The 23,956-nt window shown below is 41.0% G+C and overlaps 1 protein-coding gene across 2 annotated transcripts in view; it reads right to left on the bottom strand.

The window, feature by feature from the left end:
* The window catches only part of CIT (citron rho-interacting serine/threonine kinase), a 180,839-nt gene that overhangs the window by 63,774 nt on the left and 93,109 nt on the right, over nucleotides 1-23,956 (bottom strand). Inside the window, exons 10-18 of one of the 2 annotated variants that reach the window (XM_004379026.1) lie at nucleotides 19,602-19,707; nucleotides 18,553-18,696; nucleotides 17,163-17,282; nucleotides 12,150-12,320; nucleotides 11,562-11,612; nucleotides 10,977-11,030; nucleotides 8,868-9,008; nucleotides 6,842-6,967; nucleotides 3,287-3,382 (exon numbers count right to left, since the gene is read on the bottom strand). In XM_004379026.1, coding sequence (XP_004379083.1) covers nucleotides 3,287-3,382; nucleotides 6,842-6,967; nucleotides 8,868-9,008; nucleotides 10,977-11,030; nucleotides 11,562-11,612; nucleotides 12,150-12,320; nucleotides 17,163-17,282; nucleotides 18,553-18,696; nucleotides 19,602-19,707 — 1,009 coding nt within the window. The remainder of the gene's footprint in view (nucleotides 1-3,286; nucleotides 3,383-6,841; nucleotides 6,968-8,867; nucleotides 9,009-10,976; nucleotides 11,031-11,561; nucleotides 11,613-12,149; nucleotides 12,321-17,162; nucleotides 17,283-18,552; nucleotides 18,697-19,601; nucleotides 19,708-23,956) is intronic. The other variant, XM_004379027.1, reaches the window with a different exon arrangement.

Raw genomic sequence — 23,956 nt, 5'->3', positions numbered from 1 at the left:
AGCAGTAAAGTAGGTGGACAGCCAATAGATTGAAAAGACAGCATAAAAGAAAGAAAGAAAAAAAAAGCCTCTTTCCTCCGTTCTTTCCCCTGGTCCAGCTTGGGGGGAAAAAGTCACTAGGAAGAAGAACTTTTCCCAGGGCGAAAGAAAGCATGTGTTCTTAGTGCCGAGAACACCACTGTAAGCACCTACTGTTCCCAAGAGGAAGAAAGAAAATAAAACAGTAATGGTGTCACTATCCACCAGCTTGATCTAACGTTCTACAAGGCACACACAGTCCTATCAGTTGCCAAAACAGGAAAAAAAAAAGATATCATAACTTGTCTGAGCCTTTGACCACAACCCTATGTTTTTGATCACAGAGAATCCACTCTGCTATTCCAAGTGACACCAACTGCATCAAGAAGGACAACAGGATGTTGGGAATAAAGCTGAAAGAACTGGGGTCACAGAAGGGATTGAAATCTGTTTTCTCCACAATGTATATTGTGATGAGGTCTTCAGAGCTCATGGGGACATTGTCCCTAAAAAGAGCCAGTCAGCAGGGAGGGGTCCACATGATGAAGAAATGAAAGAACAGATTTCAAAGAGGGCTTTAAACTAGAACCAACTGATGGAAAAAATAGAATGGGAGTTGGTGGAGAAGAACAAAAGGTGGAGAACGGGGTCATGAGGAGGGAAGAAGCTCAATAGGCTAAGTGACCCACTCTCTCAGATATCAGGGCATGATTCTAAAATTACGAGCAAGAAAAGGGCAGAATCTAGGGTATAGTCATAATTATTACTAAAACAGCCATATAGAGGCCAGAATGGGAAGCACAAAGTGGAGCAGGCTAAAAAGAGATGGTTTAATAAAGAGTCCAGTAGGGAAGACAGAAGAGAACAGATCTTTCCGTAACATTCCCTGGGATCTAGACAACAGAGTTCTTTCCATCTAGAGGGTAGCAGAGACCACATAGCGTCTATACCAGGTAGCTCTTTTTATGAAATATCAAAGCAATGAAATACACTTCAAGACGACTCTGCTCAAAATAAGACCTCAACTTTGGCAGTAATGGATAACAATAAAAGGTAAGTGGGTACAGAAGAGGCAAGCCTCTATCAAGAACGTTATCTCAGTCTTGAAAGGGTTAAACTGGTAGAAGGATGAACAAGAAGATATATGGGGCTGGGGGGAGAAAATAATTTGTTTGAAATGGGAGATTCCACTGTAGATATCTAAATTAAGATAGAACATGGCTTTTTACAAGAAAGTCAATATAGTCACTCAAATCACAGAATGAATTTTACAAAGGGTTTTATATTCATTATGCAAAGCAATCTGTGAACTACCATATTCATTCTCATAATTTTCTGAAAATCAGTTTATTCCAAAGACAAAAGTCTAGAAGTCAGTAAGAATTCAAACGAAAGTGATTAGTATATAAAGTTTAAAATACACTAAAAGTAAGGGGTCAGACTAGAACATTTTGAAGTCACTTCTGGATTACTTGCCTATACTTCCAAAAGTAGCACTGGAGTAAAGAAAGAAGGCACCAGGGTGGTGATGGTGGTGATGCTGAGTGTGAATATACACGGTTTGGTTCTCCAAAGAAGAGATAGTCAACTCTTTGAGAATACCAACCAAATCAATAACAGGACCATCAGAAACCTTAAAAGCCTTCTTCAATGTCTGATTTCTCAAGAACATAAAAAATGAGATAAAGGCTTGGACCAAAATCATAAGAAAAATGTGATATGATTTTAAAGGAAATTGAGAGGCTGGAATCCATTTCTGATAATATGTTGGGTTAGCTTATTTAGGCCAGCCCTCCTTCTGAAAACGATTTAAAGTATTAAATAAAAATGTAAAAAGGGCACAAAGCTGCCTTTAACCTTAGGCATTTGCTAAACCAAATAAATCTGAATCTCAGTTTTGATAGCCTCATAAGGTAAGAGGAGAGAGAAGTCAAATTCCAGGGCCCTCCTCCAAAGTGGGCACATATTTTCATCCAAGGCCTCAGAGAAATTCTCACTAATAATTTTCCAAAGAAAATAAGCAGATCACCAAGCCTATAAGAAACAGGTACCATTAAAAAAACAGCAAAACAACAGAGAAGAAACAGACCTTCGAATATTTCAGATACTGGAATTATCGGATGCAGATCTTAAAACATCTACACTTACTGTGTTTAAAGAAATAAAAGACGTTGGAAAATGACTGCAAGGAATAGAAAACTGTCTTAAATAGTCTAGTAATTTGGGAAAGAACCAAATAAAACATCTACAAATGAAAAGTGCAATAACTAGAATTAAAAACTCATAGATTGGTTTAATAGCAGATTAGACACAGCTAAGAAAGCAGTATTAAACTGGAAAATAAGTCAGAAGAACTTACCTAGAATGTAGCACAGAGAGTCAAAGAAATGGAAAATATTTTAAAGGGATAGATTGGCAGTGATCTAACACACATCTAATTAAATTTTCAAAAGGAAAAGAAAGAGAAAAGGAGAAAGAGACAATATTTGAGACAGAATAGCCAATAATTTTCCAGAATGGATAAAAAATAATAATCTACTCAAAAAGCCCAGCAAATATCAAGCTGGACAAATAAAAAATCCACATCTAGACACGTCACAGTAAATATGCAGAAAGATAAAGACAAAGAAAAAATTTAAAGCAGCCAAAGAAAAAAGACTGATTACTTTGGAAGAAAGCAATAGTTAGACCAACAGCAGACTTCTCAATAGAAATAACAAAAGCCAAAAGTCAATAGAATGGTATCTTCAAAGAGTGTTACAAGAAAATACTTGCCAATCTAGTAGTCTGTCTCTAGTCAAAATCCCTTTTAAGAATGAGGGTGAAATAAAGGCATTTTCAGATAAACAAAATAGAGAGCTTGTTACTAGTGGAGTCTCACTAAAGTAAGTTCTCAAGGATATACTTTAAACAAAAGGAAAAGGATCCCGGTCTGAGAGTAAGGAAGAAAGTTGAAAGCAAAGAGTATGGTGACTATGTCGCTAAATCTAAATTATCACTGACTGAATGATAGTGGGGTTAAAAAAATGTTTTAAAGATGGCATTAAGATACTTGATGACCAAGTTTAAAAAAAAATTTTTTTTTGAACTTCAGATATCCAAACCCTCACATAGGTAATGCTCCCAAACCTCCCATGATGAACTGGTGATAGCATTTACTCCCAACAGTCCTTTGGTCTAGGAAGAAGTGGCCAAAAGTGCCCAGAAAGAGGAGAAGCTACATGACGATACAGAAGGAATGCCAGGGGAGATCAGAAAGTGTCTTTACTTTAATTTTTTCCTCGTAGTGCTGCTCTTTCTGTTTCAGGTGCACCTCTAGGTGCTGGGCTGAGACCTGGGCCTCCCGGTGCTTCTCTTCCAGCTCCTGGATACAAAGGAACAGACCATCAGGTGTGCAAGGGGAAAGACATAACCAAAGTATGTTAGACATTCACAGGAAACATGACTTTGGTACAGGCACCACAGGTAACCGGCATCTGTTCCTCCATTACTACCCCTAAGGCTCTTGGGAAGGAAACCACGACCGAGTCTTGGCCCTGGAGTTTTCCAAGTCCAAGCACTGACACATACATACACACACAGCTGGTGGGGTGTGAGGGTTTGGGATCAGAAATGTGTTGGTGTGATGAGGTCAAGCAAAGGCAGCTCTTCATCTTTCCATAGAGAAAAAAGAGTCTCAAGGCAATATTTGAAAATTTAGTACAGCACAAAGCCCCGACCACTATCTTGAGTCTCAGTCAGTTTTCACTATTATGACAGCTTTAAATGAGAAAAGTAATGTTATAATTGACAAAAATATTTTGTATTCTCCTCATTAACAAAATTATTGCTCAAGAACCCTAGCTAAGAAAGAAAACTAATGTTATAACTCCAAAGCTTCAAATTTTAAATGATTATTTTAACTGACTGGTATATGGATTGGAGCCCTGGTGGCACACTGGTTCAGAGCTTGGCTGCTAACCAAAAGGTTGGCAGTTCAAATCCACCAGCCACTCCTTGGAAACCCTATGGGGCAGTTCTAGACTGTCCTATAGGGTCACTATGAGTTAGCGTCTACTCGACGGCAATGGATTGGGTTTATGGATTATGTGAATACCTGGAAATGTTTACACGATATAACATTTATAGGACCTAAAGCAGAACATAAAATACACTGATAATAATGATGTAATATGTATACATATATTAAAGATGAGAAGAATTGGAGTAATATAAATAGCTCAAATTTAACGTCCTCTTAGTTTTTACTGTTAAGTTTTCTGCTTTTAAACAAAATGATAATTTATTTGAAAATTATACTAATTCATTTGCCAGTGTATTATAAACTGGTCTTATAAAAGGCAGCATCCATTCACTGAAACATTCTCTAAATGCACAGATAGCTGCATCTACATTAATTCTTATGAATCTGGACCTATTAGTTAGTTACTAATATCAAAAGTCATTACTCCAAGTTTTCATCTCAAGATTTTATGAAATTTTTCTTAGATGTAGAAGCAATTATGAGGATTTTGAAGAATGAGGAAATTATACAGGATATGTTCATAAAAGAGGGGGTACTTTCAGACTCAAATACACATAAAATGTTAGCGACAAAACCTTTGAAATTCTAAAGTCTACAATCATTGACTTTGTTTTTGGCACCATTATAATGTTCAATCTCAAGACCAGGTGCACAAGATACATTACAGCCTAACAGATGTGATCTAGAAAAGTTGAATGGAAACAGGATTTTAATCAATAAAAACATATTTTAAGGGGTTTATGTGTATTCACTAAAGGATGCCCCTGCAACGACTTCTTTTATTAAAGCGAAAAATTTTGCTGTAATAAGAGCGCCATTGCCAGTTTTGAAACTTCTTGTCAGAATAGTAAATATTTTAAAGTAAATGACATTTTTGGATCTGTTTCCAAATCATCATCATTACATAACAGTATCAAGGACCACTCTTTGCCCATGGCCTAGATACTATGCAGCCTATGTATAGGGTTCTTGAGCAAAAAGCACCTTCAAATAAATGAAGTCACAACCACAAAGGCACTCAGGCAAGTGGCAAGATACAGCCAGAGAAAGTAATCTGCTTACTTTTTTTTCAAGTTAGAAAACACTTGACAATCATTTTTTCTTATTTTCAGTCCTCATAAGATAGCACATGAACAGAAATCAGAATCTAAAAATAGGTCAAAAACTCAGACACCTGAGATTGGCAATTTTAAGACCAAATTTCTGAGCTATTTATGAATGGGAGTTTACAACACATAATCTGAGAACGCAGAACTCTATACGCATGCGTTCTAATTGCAAGTGAACCTTTGGAAAAGCAGATATTCTAAAATTGGACTTCTTTATGGTTTGGCATTTTTTGTTGTTGTTGTCATTCTTTTAACATATGTTTTCTATATATATTAGATCAACTCTTCAGTCTTCTGCAAACACTGTTGTTCACTGCTATATTTCCAGGTCCTAGAACAGTGCCTGGCACATAGTAGAAGCTCATTAAATATTTGTTGAATGAATGAATGAACACATCACCATTAAACAGAGAAACACCTTGCAACCACAAGAGTTAACCACTTCATTTGTACCAAGCAAGGGATTGTGGTGTGAGATCTAATTTTACTCACGATATAATTCACACAGTTGACAAGAGCCAAGAGAGACTTGGATGATGGAACAAGAGAACAGAGAGGGTAGACTAACAGTCACATTTGTTTTTGTGTGCAGACATATATATATATATATATATATATACATACTATATGAATACTGTGTGTCAGAGCAAAACAAACCAATTTCTCTTTGAGCTGTTTGTTCAAGACCATTCCATATTATTTATGAATATACACAAAAATAGAAATGCAAAGTTTTGAAGTTTTTTTTTTTTAATGAAAATAAGTATATGGCTATAAGTCAGCCATTCTTAAGTTCAAATAGTTGCTGGTGACTCATTTCCCAGAGTGATACAGAGAGAGATGCGGTGACCTGCTCACCACCGCACCTGCTTATGGTGGAGAGGACCAGCCCACTACTTCAGAGTTTCTCCTGGGGGTGAGGTATAAACAGAGTCCAAGTCATCACTAAATCTCTCAAACGATGCATCCAAATTTCTGGCTTTTGGACTAAGATCCAAGGAAAGCCCTTCAAAGGTTCACCTGCCTTCTACCCTGGCAGGGCACAACTTAACACATGTGGAAGCATCAGCCAAGCCTTCCTTGATTAAGTTAATTTGGTCATCAAACCTAAAACAGAACGATGATGATTAAAAACCTAAAAAAAGACCTGCTACATCTAAGGAAATTGAAAAATAAAATAAAATAACCAACTGTAGCAGAGAAAGTGAGTGGGTGAACATGGATCTATGACAAATACTACTCTGAGAAAAACAATTCTGTATGACTAATTCCTTTCTTCTCTAAAAGCAAGAATTTGGGCTTCAGTCTTAAAGGTCTAAATTCCTACAGCTTTTTAAATTGGCATTGCAAAGTTAATGGCCACACAAAGCTCTGCTGGTATAAGTATGCAGTGGTCTTGTAAAAATACATCGAAAATGATAGAGTACGCAAGTTCATACCTAAAAACACCAGGCAGTCGCAAACAGAGCAAAAATTAATACTTATGGACCTGTTACCAGCACCGAAACATCCAACATTTGGTTATTTATACTATTCTATGACGTGGTGTTCATTCACTGAAACCATCTCTCTTAATTTACCTACTCGGTGAAACCTCCCCGTTACGGTGCTTAATTCTTCACTTTACCCCCTTCCCTTTGCAACCTCTAGCTTGTTATCTTTTAGCTTTTTAACTTTCGTTCCTGCTCACCAGAATTTTATCAGCCATCTGCTGGATCTGTTGGGATTTTGTCTGGATGTCATCCTTCAGTCTGTTTTCTCTACGCTCCATGGTCTCTAGCCTCTTTACCTTGTTCTCCAGAGAATGGCGGCGTTCCTGTAGATCGTGAATCAATCAGAGAGTTTTAATGGAGTAATCGCTATGGGCATAATGCCTGCACTGAGGGAAAAGAGCCCTCGAGAAGCACACGCTCTATAGTCAGGAAGAAAAGTCATAGGCCCCCGAAGTAACGGCGAAGAGAACAAGACTCTATAATTCAAGTTCTCAGTTGTGTACGCTACAAGAGTGCATTCATTCATTCAAATATTTACCAAGCACCTACTATCTGCAAAGTACCACACTAGGCATCATGGAAAATTCAGAGAGGAAGACATAATTCCTGCCCTTGGGAAAGATAAGACAAACACAAACAAACAGGTTAAAAGGGGGAAAAAGCACAAAAGAAATACATACAAAATGATAGGAATGGTTACAGGCAGGAAAGAGGACTTTTAACAAACAGTTGAGCAGATGAGTTACACAGGTGTGAGCTTTGGAGAGGGGTAGGGTTTGGCAGGTTGGGGTAGGGAGGCAGGAGAAGAGGCTGGAAGGTGTTTCAGACAAAGGGTGGTGCATTAGGAGAGACACAGAGATGCTCACGAGCTCGTGTCAGCACCAGGTAAAGTCTACAGTGCGTTAGGGGAATGAGCTGGAGAACAGGCGAAAGGGTAGCATTTGTGGGTCAAATCTTTGAGAGTTTCATGTACCAGGCTCAGAGGTGCACCTAAGATATATGGAACCCTGAAAGTTTTGTGATGGCGCAGAGTGGAGGATGCTGAGGAGTCTTGGGCTTGAGATCCACGAATCTTATACTGTGTGAGTGATCTGGGAGGAAGGAGACGCTGCAAGCAAGAAGGCCAAGAGACAATTACATTTGCTCAGCTAAGAGGCAGAGGGTCTGGACTATGAGGCACCTACAGAAATGGCAAGCAGGGGATGAAAGGGAGAGACAGTGTGGCTGTATCTATAGGCCTGTGTAACTCCGTGGATGGCAGGGTTGAAGAAAAAACAGATGGCAACAAGGTTTTCAGCCTGGGATGACGAGAAGAATGATGGTGGCTCTGACTGGGATGAGGAGATTGAGAAGGGAAACCAGCTTGTGGGGAAGATACTGAGTTCGCTCTAAATGTGATACATTGTTGAGGCACCCAACAGAAATGTCAGAGGGGAGTAGGAAATATGGGCGTGGAATGGGGGTGATGATGGCCCCCAAGAGACACGTACAAATAGGTTCACATCAACACTGCGACAGGGTAAAGCAGAAGGGCCATCAACAGGAGGACAGTTAAATCAGCCATGGCACATCTAAACACCAAGGGGGAGGGCAGAGAGAAGGAAAGGTGAAATGTCACTTTTATTCTACATTCTTCAGAACTGTGTACGTTTTTTACAACGAGAAGACATTTGTGTATTTTCTACATAATTATATAAATGATTTCAACAACAACAACAACAACAAAGAATTTGAGGGAAAGAAGAGGCCCAAAACTATAGATCTGGGAGTCATCAACACACAGGCAACAGCTGAAGCTTTGAAAATTGATACATTATTAACATATCGTGGGAAACGGCAAAGAAAAAAAGGAGGGTACAGAGGGAAGAAAAACTCAGAGGCAGAGTTACATTTAACCTACATAAATGCAAGTTCTCCCAGATTAGTGAGTAGGTCAAAGGAAAACAAATGGAAAGAAAAAGCTTTTATCAAAACTTCCTTCTACTTGAAGCTGCTGTGATAACTCTTGTTCCCCTTTGGGAAAAACATTTCCAAGCCTCTCACATTTCAAAGGGATTATCAGAAGGGAGAGCGGTTTGGTCAAACATGCGAGTGATGGTTTTGCAGTTTCTTTCCCTTGTCACAGCCAAAGGCTGGTCGGTCACCGGTGGTCACAAGTGCTTGCGGACGGCTGCGCTGGGGGCCTGGGGTTAGTCTGTTGCGAGCTGGAGGTCCCCTGCTCACCTCAGCTTCCATCAGCTTCTTTTTTATGCCTTCAGAAGAATCCTCTCGGTTCTGAAGCTTCTCCAGCTCCCGCTCTGCTCGCTCCTTTGCCTGGCGGATATTCTGAAGTAGCTCGGTGGCCTCCGTGCTGGCTTTTACAGCCTATGAGAACAAAAAGAACAAGAGACAGATGGCCAAATTTACTCTTGTGGAAAGAGGGTAAGGATGCTCTAGGTGAAAAAAGCAGGTGATACTGAGTATGTAGGGTGTCCGTTTTTTCCAAAACATATAAACATCTGTTTCATCTTGTCTTTAATCTATTCTAAGGAGCACTTTATTTATGTATTTATTTTTAACATTGTAACATCACTGAGTTCAGGATGCAGCCTACCATTATAATTGGCAGCATTTTTTCTTTCTTAGGGTTCATAAGATAATGGTGTATTTGACAATCATTAGCAACTTGGATTCTATGCACCACTGTGAATGCAGATGAAAAGGTCTACAAGGATTTATCTACCCAGGTATTAAGGGCATTTACCTCTGAGCGTTAATTATCTCCTTATTTAATTATCTCACTTGCTAATTTTCCTATGAGGCATCTGTACAACTTTTACAAGAAGAAAACAAAATAAAAGCTATAATTTAAACTTTATTGAAGTAAATACCTTTCAAAGGGCACAATAGCCATAGTGTTCATAGTAATTTGTAAAGACATGTTTAAAAAAAAAAAAAAGCTAAATTTCTTGAAGTTAATTTTGTATTTGTTCATTTTTTATTTGAGTCTTTACTACAGCTCATATAAGCATTACGGTAAAGATCTAAGTTTAAGAGAATAAGAATTTTAAATTGCTTAAAATAATTTTTTTTAGTGGAAACTGCAAGAAAACTCTAACTTTGAGACCCTCACTATTCAATAAGGTAGCCACTAGCCACAGGTGGTTACTGGGCACTTGAAATGTGGCTGGTATGACTAAGAAATTAATTTTTAAAGTTATTTAATTTTAATCAATTTAAAAACTGCAACTGTAAATTTTTAAAATATTGGTACATACGAAAATGAAAATATTTTGGATATACTGGGTTAAAAAAATATATTATCAAAATTGTTTCACCTGTTTCTTTTTGCTCTTTTTAATGTGGCTACTAGAAAACTTAAAATCAGATATGTGGCTCACATCACATGTCTATTGAACAGCACAGTTCTAGAAGAAAATATGCAGCACATTTTCACACAAGCTTCCAGCTAAAAGAGGGGAGCAGAGCTTTATGCTGGTGAACTCAAGAATAAATAAGAAGGGGTTGTATTCAACCAAGCTCATCCATAGGCACACTCACACGTTCATGATGTGAAAGGCACGTCTCAGAACCACATTCATTCTGGCCCTTTTCTTAAGCATTTCCAGTGATCAACTAAAGGGAGGGCCATTAGCACAAACTTTGCAGGACGCTGTGAACCCTCTCCCAACCCATGTGATGATGCCACAGATCCTTCAGCCTTCCAAGCGCTAGTTACACCAGTTGCCATCAAGTCAATCCTGACTCATGACAACCCCATGTGTGTCAGAGTAGAACCGTGCTCCATAGGATTTTTCAGTGGCTGATTTTTCAGAAGGAGATCACCAGGACTTTCTTCCAAGACAGCTCTGAGTGGACTCAAACCTCCAACCTTTTAGTTAGCAGTCGAGCATGTTAACCATTTGCACCACCCAGAGACTCCTTCCAATGCACAGGCCCTATAAAAAGCGGCTGAGTTTCTGATTGAAAACAATCTGGGGTGCTAACAACACATGCTTCTCTTACAAGTGTGCAAAATGGTAAGCTTGGCCTCGTGAGGGGAGTGAAACCGGCCTCTCGGGTTCTGTCAGGTTCTGTTGTAGTATAATTAGAACTTTTACTTGAGAGTCTCACACAGCTTGGTTTTTAAAAATAAACACTGCTGACACGTCTCGGGAGGGAAAAATGTATTCAAAACTCCGAGATTTTCAGGTAATAGCTCACTCCCTCTTCATTTTCCTCAGTGCTGGGTGACTAATCCTATTTCTTTCTTCTTTAGTGCTCCAGGACAAAGTAAAGGAAGGTATTTGGGAATGGGGGAGTAATTTCCAAAAAAAATCACCCTGGGCTTACCTTTTCCAGTTTCTCTTGGAGCTCCTGAATTTTGAGCTGCTGCTCAGCATTGATCTATTTAAAATACCAGGAAATAAAAGGCAAATAGGCATTAATGTCTTGCTACATTTATTGCAGTCTTTTTTTTTTTTTTTTTTTTGAGGTTTCCATGGGGTCTTTTTGCTTTGTTTTCCAGAGCCTACTAATGAAGAGGAAGAACAGTCTTTGAATATTCCAGGGCAAACCTCCTTCATGGGGCTTATCCATCTATCCATCTTTACTATCTTTCTAGGCCCACCAACGTACAAACAGAGAAGAGAGAATCAAAGTTGCTTGGTGCCTTAAAAGCAATAGGAATTTTCATATCTATTTTACTGAGTGGGTGCATTTGTTGCTGTTAGCAGGCATGTCAAAAACTGAGGTGTCTTTTATCATAACCTTTTAGAACAACAGCTGAGGCTAAACGTGGTCACCCAAAGGTTGACCATCAAAGTAAACCTGGAAGAGAGTTCTTTATTTGTTGCAAGTCTCTGTCAATGACTGGCCGCTGATATTAATGTAGAAATATTATCAACCAAAAACTGTGACACCAATAATGGAAAATACCTTCTCCAGTTTGGCATATTCTCCTACTTCAGGCTTCCCTTGATCCTTAGCCTGTAATTAAAAAGATACAACATATTGGGAAATTTTACCAATCTAAAAATCTTCTAGAAAAGACTACCAATGGTACTTTCTTGATCTCTGTGACCAAAATAATATTGAGGTATCTTAGCTTGGGAGATTAAAGTCTGAATTGATGACTGCTGTTAGTTGCCATTAAGTCGATTCCGACTCATGGTGACCCCATGTGTGCAGAGTAGAACTGTGCTCCATAGGGTGTTCAATGCTGTGACCTTTTGAAAGCAGACCTCCAGGCCTGTCTTCCGAGGTACCCTTGGGTGGGTTCAAACTGCCAATGTTTTGGCTAGTAGTCAAGTGCTTAACTGTTTGCAGGATTCAAGGACTTCCTCAAGATAATAAGTTATCTTCTATAAATGAAGACTGGGATCTTCCAAGGTATCCCATTATTCCCCAAACATATACTCATTAAGACAGTATTCCCTTTATTCTTGCCAAGATCACCTTATGATTCTACCCCAAAAAACAGCAGAAGTGGGACTGTGATCTCCCTCCTGGATGGTGGCTGGCTACCTTCATCAGTTTGTGCTGACTTTCTGTTGCTTTCCGCTTGAATTCTTCAGCGGCGAGCCGAGACTCTCTCAGCTCCGATTCATACAGGTCACTCCGTCTTCTTGCCGAGACAAGGTCTTCTTCCAGCTGATTCATCATCAATCTCATTTCTTCCACTTGAGCCTGGTACTCCTAGAGAGCATGCAATGGAATAAAGGTGAACTTTAGAACTCCTGAAAGAAACCACAGGCAGGAAAGACAGAAGAACATCAAGCATTCTTTACCACCAAGGGAAGACACACATTGAAGAGAGACTGGTAGAGAACAGACCCAGAGAGAAGGTGAGAAGAATGTTGGACACAGGAAGAGACCACACAAGAAAAGAAAGTGTGGGGAGTGAGGGGAAAGAAGAAGGATGAGAGAACATTAAATCTTTAAACTGATTTATTGTAGAACATGTATCATTAGTAAAACCATTTGGAACACATGTGCCTGAAACGAGATCCTTTGAGCAAATACCACACAATATGCACAGAACCTAAGGCATTATTGGTAACACAGGAGAGCTGAAATGAACTGTTCTTTAAACAAGGAGGATAAACTGCTTACGTGTAGTTTTCTTCCAAGGGTGATCATTTATACAGATTTGTCCTTTAGAAGTCATGTGCTTCTAACACAATTAGATATGGTACTAGTTTTAAAAATTAACCTTTCAGACAGCGGCTCAAGAGGGTAATTGGCAATCTCAGTGGAAAGAATCTTGGAAAGTGAAACCCATTATGTCAGTTTCTCACCATTAATTTTTCTGGATGTAAAACTGAATGATGAACTTAATATTGCTCCTGAACTTTAAGTCACCCTGAAATCTGGAAGAGTCAGAAAACACTGGCTCTAGTCAGAATAACTTGTGAGAAAAATTCCAAGGAAAGAATTATCTTGTTCCCTGGAGCAAATCCTTTAAAGTGATCCAAAAAGCCAGACGTTTTGCAAAATGAACTTCTAAAATCAAAACAAAACATTCCAATCAAGGTTTTTCAAAACTGGATCTACCAGAAGAAATGGATGATGGTTTTGAAAACTTTTGGACAAAGTGTAAAAATAGTCTTTGTTACCAACATCAAGGCTAAGTACAATGATCATGAATGAGCGTTTATCTGATCCAAGGTGCCTTGGAGGGGATACAAAATGAGAACAGGAACAGAATCAAGATTGTCTTGGGCATTCATAATATACAGTGAACATCCCTTAAGACCCTTTCTTCCCCAAATAATTGGCGTTATCAATTGAGCAAAGTTTTTTTAAACCAGTAAAATGCAATTTATAAATGTTTTAATAATAGAGCATAAAGTAAACCTTCCATCCCATGGTAACAGGTTCCCCAGTGCACACTAAAGGGGAGGTGATTTTCTCATGAAAATTGGATTGTTTCTGGGCAAGCCTCGCCCAATATCACTGGTTGAGGGGAAAGGAAAAAAAACGAGTCCAAAGCAGAGTGGGGGTCTCATTTCACCCACTCCCACCCAAAAGCACATTGTCGTTGAAGGCCAATCCTAGGGGTGATGGGACACACAGGTTTTCTGGGTGGTGCCTAATCAGCAGATGACACTGTATTATACAACCGAAAGTCCTTATAACCTGCTTATGACGACCCGGACTCACAGAGTGGAACGTGAGCACAGATGATGCAAATGGTGCATCCTTTACTTGAGGTTGTTTTAGACCCCTCTGCCAGGACTAAGGAGCCCTGGTGGCACAATGGTTAAGCGCTCAGCTGCTAACCGAAAGGTCTTCAGCAGTTTGAACCCACTAGCCACTCTGCCGGAGAACAGACTTGGTGATCTGCTGCATAATACTACCTAGAAAACCCTGCGGGGAAGTTCTACTCTGTCACATGGGGTCTCTAATAAGGCGGAATCAGTTCGAAGGCACACAACAACAGCCAGGATGGCATTATGACTTAGGTGGCTATAGGCACTTCTGCCTTCATAGACCCCTTCCTCTATAAAAAAAATAAAATAAAAATTATATTTTACAACTACATTGATACAAAAACAAATATACTAATTATATGAAAATATTTTTTCCACCTTGAAAGTTCAATTTTTCTTCTGTTTTCAAAGAAATTAAAACATCTAAAAGTATTGTGGGTCCCAGGTACTATGCCTGCTAGATGTAATGGACAAGCCTGACCTGTCCATAGGCACAGAGACCAAGAAGGCAGAGCTGGAAGAAATCCTGGGCATTTTTATCCTCAAGGTCCCTTTTCTTTCTTGAACTTATGTCAGTGAGAAGGTAATGTATATTCTCTGTTTTGTCAAGAGTGAGGATATAGCAGTTGTTCCTTCCCCACAACATATCTCTTTCCTGAGCTGTCGGCACCCAGGGGGAGGAAGGCAAGAACTAGGCAACATCTTTGTCAGCTCTTCAAGCTGTTGAGGCACCCAGCCTGCTACAAGAATCAAAAGGAATTCTAACTCATTTGTTGATCCTCTGTTACTATGCTGGATACTTCAAGGAAATCCTATAAATCCAGCAGCTAACCAAATCCCTGCTTGAGGAAAAATCCGAGAAGATAATCAGGCTGTTTCTAAGGGCAGCTTAGCTGTAGTATCTGGGCGTGGAATGAACTGTGCGTAAGAGCTGAACGGGGTCAGAGTGGGGAACCATGGGACAAATTTCGAGACCACAGAAGGCAAGTCTTCTAAATGGAGCTTCAGAATTTTGTAAGAGAAGGGAGTATCAGACATGGTCCTATTTAATCACAAATCCTGAAACATAAATGACTTGTATGGTAGCCACACTTTTGTTTCTCTTCCCAGGGAGAACGGGAATCAGTAACTGCTAGTAATGGCTCGTGAATCTCACTATCACATAAGACTTTAGGTGTTTTTATTTTAAACCAAATCCAAATACTCTACAGGGGGTAGCTAAGTAGAAGCAAAATATTTAAAAAAACATAAGCAGTTAGCTGTACAGAAAATTAGCATTTGAGAGAAAGAACAGGAATAAATGCCAAATCTGGGAGGAATCAATATGCTGCAAACCAAATACTGGGAGTTTGCTGAAAGCATTAAACGCTTTTTCCTGGCTTGCAAACATCCTGCTCTCACAAAACTTACCAAGAGTCATTTTAATAAATTCTTCTTCTGATGAGAAATAAAGTCTGAAACCGGGAAGTTTCTTCCCCCCAATGGAACTTTCAGCAGTCATTAAATCTAAAACTCCATATGCATGCCAACTGTGATATGAATCATGAAAGACATTTCTTTTAACTCAGCCACCAGCATATACCTTTCAAAATGTCCTGATAATTCTGTTTCTATGGAATTCATGGACACCAGCAGCGTGCTCCCTCTGGTGGCCAAATATGGCTTTCATTTCCCCAGGATGTCACCAAAAGTAAATTTCAAAACACACTAGACTAATAGGCGAAAGAAAAAAAAAAAAATCCCACCTCTTGAAACTTTTAGGATGAAAAACTGTGTTAACAAAAGGGGCATGAGTCACCTGTCAAAGCAGATTTCTCAAACTGTGTGTGGCCTTCAAAATCTCTAAGATTAGTGTTGGTATTCAGAAACCTGATAACCATACTGCCAAGTTTCCTATGCACATTCATTTAAAACACTTGTGTTGAGCAAGAAGCTATTAACCTATCACTTAAAAAAATTAAGGTGGTAAACATATTATGCTGATAAAACCCCAGAAATAATAATTCTTTCTTTGAAGAGTAATTAATGGATCAAATTATTTGCAGAAGTTTGTTGCATGAGCACGGCCCAGATGGCTAAGTTTGAGCTACTCAGAGGAAAAAATGTTCACTTCCATCAATGTTTCCATTAGATTTTCTGAAATGAATGAGAGTTGCCTGGCAGCTGAAAATTCAGCTCTCCAATTACTCATTGCCATCTCTTCATTAGAGTTTCTATTTACAGGTTCTTCAAAAGACAGAAAAATCCAGGCCAAAAAGGAAACAATGAGGCGATATAAAAATGAACTATCTACACGAAAAAAAAAAAAAAAAAAAACCTTTTAGAAAGAAAAAATAAAAAGAGTGGGCTTTTTAAAGATCTTGGTTCTCTTTTCTGAACACATAGGGGATGGCTTCCTGTACTCAGATATGCCTGTTCATCCTGACTCGGCCATAACTGCTCAAACTCAGGTTCCAGAATATTTCTTGATGTACGTAAAACTATGAATTATCCTCACTTCTCTCAAAGCTTTAAAGTGTATCTGAAAAGTTTTTAAAAATATTTAATATCGTTATTATTTTTTTCATGTTCTAGAGGAGGGGGTCAGCAAACTTTTTCTGTAAAGGGCCAAGTAGCAAATAGTTTCCTCTTAGCCATATCATCTCTGACACAAATAGTCACCTCTGCCACTGTAGCCTGAAAGCAGTCACAGACAACAGTAAATGAATGAGTATGGCTGTGTTCCAATCAAACTATGCAAGACACTGGAATTTGAATTTCATTTAATTTTCACATTTTGTGAAATATTGTTCTTCTCATGATTTTTTTTTTCCCCCGACCACTGAAAAAAGTAAAACCATTCGTAGGCCCTAGAAAACAGGCCAGAAACCAGTTGCCATAGAGTCGACTCCAACTCATGGTGACCCCGTGCATGTTAGAGTCAACTGTGCTCCACAGGGTTTTCAAAGGCTGATTTTTTGAAAGTAGGCCTTTCTTCAGAGGTGCCTCTGGGTGGACTCAAACCTCTAACCTTTTGGTTAGCAGCCAAGCGTGTTCAAACTTTGCACCACCCAGGGACTCTAGAAAACAGGCAGCGGGATGGATTTGCCCTGTGGGCCACAGTTTTCCCAACTCTGCTCTAAACTGACATTTTAATTTAAAAAAAAAAAGAAGGCATTATGGGGTGCAGACTTCAAACGGAGTTGGAACAAGCACTCTATGATTTATACAAATCATGGGAAACCTCAAGTTTCCAAACGACCTACATACATCTCTCTCTTTCTCTTTCGCAAACACGCCTCTTCTGAATGAGAGGTCCGCTCTGTTCCCGGGCAAGCAGCCATACCTGCTCTTTGATTTCTTGGAGCTTCCGGCTCTGCTCTCTGATATCATGGAGAAGCTGCAGTGCTTTGTCATCCTCCTGAGACACCTCCATCCGTGCTTGCTCCAAACTTCGCTTTAAGCTCTGCGGAAAGCAAAAATTTCAATAGGGTGGACCTATGGATCCTGCTTGGTTTGAAAAGATTAATTAAGAGAGTTTCAAGCAGCTTCGCAGACAACAAGACAGTTTCCGGTGATGGATCCAAACTTTACAGCTTCCAGGTTGGTTGCTGGTTCCGGTTTTCATCCTGTAAAACCCCTTGGTTCAAGAAACTTCATCTCAACCATGACCTTATAGATCCAATCTGAATTACATCAGTCTGCCTCTTACCACCATCTACCTGTACTAACAGATACTTACTCATATGTTCAGGACCAAATACTAACAAGATCCCTGAACCATTATAACCACCAGTTGGATGGCTACCATCTTTATTCTTCAACCTTGGTTATTTGAGGGCTCTCAAGCACACATCCCACTTCCAAAGTAGAAATACTTCATTCTCTGCCTCATTGTCATTACAGATTCTGACTAGTCTATTTCCACCTCCTAGCTTACGTTTCCTGAACACCTTTCATCCATAAGGTTCCCTCCATGCTTCAGTGGCACTGAAATATATATCCGAAATACACAGCTAAATAACTTCACCCACCACTGAAACGCAGCCAAGTCTGGAATGGAAACATAGCAGTTATTCTTAATCAGCCACGCTCTATAGATTTCCTCTCCCTTGTGAAAAAAACCTTTAAAAATGTGTGATTCAACTTCTTAAGGCTGTTTTAATTGGGCACATTAAAAAACACCTGAATGAAAAATTTAACAAGACAATGGAGAAGACAGTCTACTCTTGTGAAGAAAAAAAAAAAAAGTCACACGGTAAATAATGACAGAGTGTCTGTGTTTCAAAGGCTGAGCTTTCTTCTTGCTAAGCTGGTTCTAGGCAGTAGAAAATTGATTTCAGACAGACTCAAAACACATTTTCTTATACATGTTTGGGAGTCTGATTCCCAAGGTGGATCACGTTGGACACAATGTAGACTAAAGAGGTTGAGGTGTAAGATGTCAGAACACACTGCAGCTCACTGCAATGATGCCCTGCTCACACCTGCAGGCTCCAGGATGCCAGCAGTCTACCTGGACTTCCAGCAGGGTTCAACCTCATTTCTCTGGGACCTCACACCTGGCTTATGCTACTCTGCAAATCACAGAGCTTGCTTTGGTACTGGGGGTTGCCTCCTCTCTCTACTCTCTGTCATTGGCTGTGATGTGCCTCATGAAACCATCATGAAACAGGATGAGACACACACAACAGGAAGTGCCACCTCCAGGGAAGGGGGCTTTGGGGAAGGCTCACACTGCATTCTGTGATGTAGGTAGCAAGGTCCTGCTCCAGGAGGGATCTCTGAGTCTCAGAGGCCTTCAGCTCCACCTCCTTCTGACTAAGCACAGCCTCCACCTCAGACACTCTCCGATGTAACCGGGTCATTTCCTGCTCCATCTGAAATAAACACATCGACAGGTTAAAAAAGGCCTATGAAGGTTCATTAGGAGCAATCAAATCTCAAGTAGCCTCTGAAACCACCTTGTGGTCTGGGCTATCACTAATTTGCCAAAAGTTGGGATGGAAATACCATTTTGTCTTCGCCCAGGAATGCACAGTTCTTCGTAAGGACAGTCACCAACGCTAAGTCACTCCTCTCATTCAGGTCTCAGGTTCACACTGGATCACTCCTCTAACCCAGTTAGCAAGGAAGCCACAATCACCATTTTTCGCCTGTTTGGTTTTTGTTTTGTTTTGCTTTTGCAGATGTCACTTTAATTTTATCCCAAATCCATCTTGATCCCCCCCATCTCCTTGCAAAGATCTAGAGGACAAATCCAGGACAGGGCAAGGAGGTATTTATTCGTCTGCACTCTCAAGAGTCCCAAGCAAGGAGTGACTTTTGTTAGCTTCCAGAGAGTTGCCCCTGGGCAGGAACAGTGAGTGTTAAGACACGGTGAGCATAATCAATACAGTGGCCGTGGTTACATAAGCAGGAGCTTTAAAAGACTAGGAAGAGAGACTTCGCATCACTTAAAGCAGATGAGGTGCATCTCAGCCACAGGTGAGGACCCGCGCCACCTGCCGGAAGAAGCAGACGTCTAGGTGGGTCATGCTGAGAAACAGACCGTTCTAAATCCAGGGCCTCCTTTGGTTAAGATTTAAAGGATTTACAGCAACGTCAAGGCCCGAATTCATCTCCCTCTGAGCTGCTGGAGGCACGACTTCAGCGAGGGAGGGAGCGCTTCGCTCTCTACGGATCAGGTTGCTCAGCGCCCGCAGCGGCCCCAGGCGGATCCCTTGGCATATATTGACGGGAGGATCCTGGAGCAAGGAAGGAGGCCAGCTGCAGAAATAAATACCTTGTGACACTTGTCCTGAGAGTCTTGCAGCTCTTTGCTTTTGATGAGAAGTTTCTTTTCCATGGAGCTAGTCTTGGCAGGGGAGTCGAGACCCGACGCAACAGACCTAGGCAGAGGAAAACCAAGGTCAAGATGGCCAGCAGGTGGGCCTGGAAGCTGCACGCTGCACTCAGAAATAGCGGCAGAGACAATGGACCTGCTAGCATTCTGTGGCTGCCAACACAGCTGGCTCAAGCAGCTTCTAATGACCCCAAAGCCATGAGGCAAGGAGGTAGTGGGAGTCAAGGATCTGGAGCCAGGCAGACCTGGGTGCAAATTCAGTCACTATTGACCTTGGGCAATGATTTAGCCTCTCTGAGCTTGGTGTCCTCATCTATGAAGTGGAAGTATAATAAAAGCACCCAGCACATAGGAAAGTGTGAGCATTAAGAGCACGCATCATGCTGACATGGCTTCCTTCACTTACTCAACAGGTAAGTGCTGTGTACCTACTCTGTTCCAGAAACTGTTCCAGGCACTGGGACACAGAGTGAAAAAGACAGACAAGGTCCCTGCTCTCCTGGAGTTGTCATTCTACACAGGGCAGACAGGACACATCAGGCAGACAATAGACAAAAAGATTACAACGATCACTCCTAGAAAGAAGTAAACAGGGTGATGTGATGTGATGTAGGAAATGGGGTGAGGATGCCTGCTTTAACAAGGGTGATCAAGGAGGGCTTCTCTGAGGAGGTGACATTGGAGCTGAGACCTGAAGGACACCAAGCAGCCTGCCATCCAAACCTCTGGAAGGAAACAAGCTCCAAGGAAAGGGAATCATGGACGCAAAGGCCCTGAGATGGGACAGAGCTAACACTGCAAGTGTGCAATGCATGCTGTTAGTTACTATACTGGTAAAAGTATTATTTATTCCACCCTCAAGCTAGCCAGCTTAGTTGTTTCATTTTATTTAATTAATTAAGTAAAGCTAATTAATGCTTATTGTGGCAGAATGAATAATAGCCCCCCAAAACAACCATATCCTAACCCCAAAACCTGTGAATATGTGACTTTACATGGTAAAAGGGACTTTACAGATACGATTACATTAAGGATCGTGAGATGGGGAGATTATCCTGAATTAATCTGGGTGGGCCCAATGTAATCACAAGGGTTCTTATAAGATGGAAGCGGAAGAAGGAAGGAAATGTGACAATGGAAGTAGGGGGTCATCATCTGAGAGACAGAGAGATTTGAAGATACTGGTTTTGAAAATGGAGGAAGGGGCCACAGCCAACGAACACACGCAGCTTCTAGAAGCTAGAAAAAGGCAAAAGGAGACATTCCCCCTAGAGTTTCCAGAAGGAACACATGCCTACCAACACCCTGATTTCAGCCCAGTGAAACCCACCTCCAGAACGGTAAGATAATAAATTTGTATTCTTTTGAGCCACTAAGTTTGTGGTAATTCATTACAGCAGCAACAGAAGACTAATACACTCATCGAGCACGAACTACATCCTATTCTATTCTGGGTTTATTCTAACACTAGACATACTTTAACTCTTCATTCCCCACAACAACACTATAAAAAAACAAAAACCAAACCCACTGCCATCGAGTTGATTCCGACTCATAGTGACCCTACAGGACAGAGTAGAAATGCCCCATAGGGTTTCCAAGGCTGTAATCTTCACAGAAGCAGACTGCCACATCTTTCTTCTGCAGAGCAGATGGTGGCTTCAAACCACCAACCCTTCAGTTAGCAGCCAAGCGCTTAATCACTGTGCTACCAGGGCTCCAACAACCCTATAGGCAGACACAATTTATTATCCTCATTCTGCACAGGAGGAGATTAAAGCACAGAGACGTTAAGTAATCTGCCAGCTAACAAGTGGTTTCTCAACAGAGAGCTGGGGTAGAGAGACTGGCTTGATGCACTCAATATAACTCTCAAGAAAATATCACAAAAATAACGTGGCATGCCCTCCTGAGAGTGAGCTAGAAATACGCTCTCCCTGGAGAAAGGACACATTTACCCCCACATGTATGTATAAGGCACACACCGTGCCTCATCCCTATTGTTGTTGTTGCAGGGTGCTGTCGAGTCAATTCCAACTCATAGCGACCACGTGTGACAGAGCAGAACTGCCCCATAAGGTTTTCCTAGCTATACTCTTCACAGGAGCAGATCACCGGGTCTTACTCACGCAGAGCCGCTGGGTTGGTTCAAGCTGCCAACCTTTCAGTGAGCAGCCAAGCATGTAACTGTTGTGCCACCAGGGCTCCTCTCCCCCAGAAGCAGTTAACTATGGGTGGAGATTAAAGTTCTCATCCAGGGCAGCTCCCTCAGTGGTTGGTACTCTGAGTAGGAACACTGGAATCAGCGAAGGGCAGGGCCAGAGCGACAGTCGGCAAAGGCTTCTGAGCACAGAGGGACGTTTGATGGGACCCCACAGTCAGCCCAATCCACCTTTGTGGCCCTGGTGATGGAGATACAGGAGCTGGCTGTCAATGAGTGCTGAGGTCTTATAAGCAGGTGAAGGTGCTTCTGCCTGCTGCCCCAAGGGACTTCCGTGCCTAAAAGAGGTCTGTTTCCCTGCTGCAACACGGAATGCCTCTCTCCAGACAGCTCCCAGCCAAATGACAAGGGCTGGTGTGATAGCCCTGGCTCACTCTACCCCACTGATGGCTCTCTAGATGCATATAATACACACAAGTGCAGCACGCGAGCAAACACCCAGAGTCAAGCTGCTCTGTGCAAAATCTGACCTACCACTCACTAACTACCTGACTTCTCCTCTTTGAGCCTGGTTCTTCATCTGTAAAACAGGGATCATTCTTGACCTACTTCAAAGAGTTCTTGTGAGAATTAAATGAGATAATGCATGTAAAGTCACTGCCTAACACACTGAGAGGGTTCAAGAAGTGTTAATCATTACTATTCTCATTGCCGCTTTTATCATTACTACCCATGTAACTTCGTAAACAGCACATGCCTTTGGGCCTACAAGAGCTGCTTAAAATGGTAAAACTAAGGGGGCTGAATTTGCTCTGTGTTATTACTCACATAAAAACAAATGCTGATTATTCATAGAAATGGGCAACAGGAATCGCATTAAATCATTGAAATCCAGAAATAAGTCTTTTGAAAAATCTCACTTTGGATTAAAAATGTTAACCAAGTTCTCCACCTCTCACTAGCCTGTTTTCTACCTAAAACCATCCCCAAACACACATGCTCTCTCTCTCTCACACACACACTTTTTTTTTCTTTTTAATACAGATAAAGTGGATTGCCCTGCATGGACTTCACTTGCCTCTGCTACTTCTCTTTCTGACTGTGCACGGGTGGGTGGGCTAGAGAAAAAGACCCAAAGCACTCAAGGAGGGAGCATGATCCACAGATCCGACCCCTTGGCCATCAGGAACCAAGAGACACTTGCATCTCACTAAGTCATAGGCACCCACACGCATCACAGTTGACAAGGCAGGCCACAGCAATTTGTGCCCAAGCACAAAACCGACACCCGTTTAGAAGAGAGATGACAACATAAGAGGGTGATGGTGGGGTGGGAAGCGACTCGCAAAACATAATGACACACGGAGGGCAGCCCTGAACGGTGTTTAGTGTTTAAAGTGTGCTGCTGTGGGTACAACACTGACTGCTTATTCAAAAAAAGGCGTTTCTAGGTCACGGGTTAATGGGGTCCAGAACCGAGGAGCTGCGCAGCCCCACCTGCCAGTATCACCCAAGGGCCAACTCCCTCGTTCTGCTGTTTTGATGCCTGACCAATGTTCACTGTTTGGAAGTTCTAAGCACGGCAATTAAGAGCTCTTCAGAATAAAGGTGCTAAAAAAAAATTTTTTTTTTTTTTTTTAAGAACAAATAAAAATCACATCTAAAAAAAGCTATGATAAGAATACTGTGGCTAAACCTGGCTTATAGCAACAATTCCATACACAATGATGGGATGGAGGGTGAGGCTGGAGGAGGGAAAGTTTCCTGTAACTTCAGTGGGTCTCAACCCGGTTGCACATTAATAATCACCGGAGAGCGTCTAAAAAATACTCATGCCTTCACCCCACCCTCACTAGGGTGGCTGATAGAAAAGTGGATACTAACAACTGCTGAGGAGGATACAGAGGAACTGGAACCTTCATGCACTGCTGGTAGGAATGTAAAATGGTGCAGCCGCTGTGCAAAACCCTTTGGTGGTACTTCAAAATCTTAAATATGGAGTTATCATATGACTCGACAATTCCTACGTATTTTCCCAAAAAATATGAAAGCCAGGGACTCAGATACTTGTAAACCACTATTCACTGTAGTACTATTCACAATGCCCAAAAGGTGGAAACAACCTAAATGTCCG

The sequence above is a fragment of the Trichechus manatus genome, unplaced genomic scaffold (genome assembly GCF_000243295.1).
Source record: "Trichechus manatus latirostris isolate Lorelei unplaced genomic scaffold, TriManLat1.0 scaffold00061, whole genome shotgun sequence".
NCBI classification, from domain to species: Eukaryota; Metazoa; Chordata; class Mammalia; order Sirenia; family Trichechidae; genus Trichechus; species Trichechus manatus.
The sequence above is the reverse complement of the archived record's forward strand: the minus strand, read 5'-3'. Positions and strand labels throughout refer to the sequence as shown.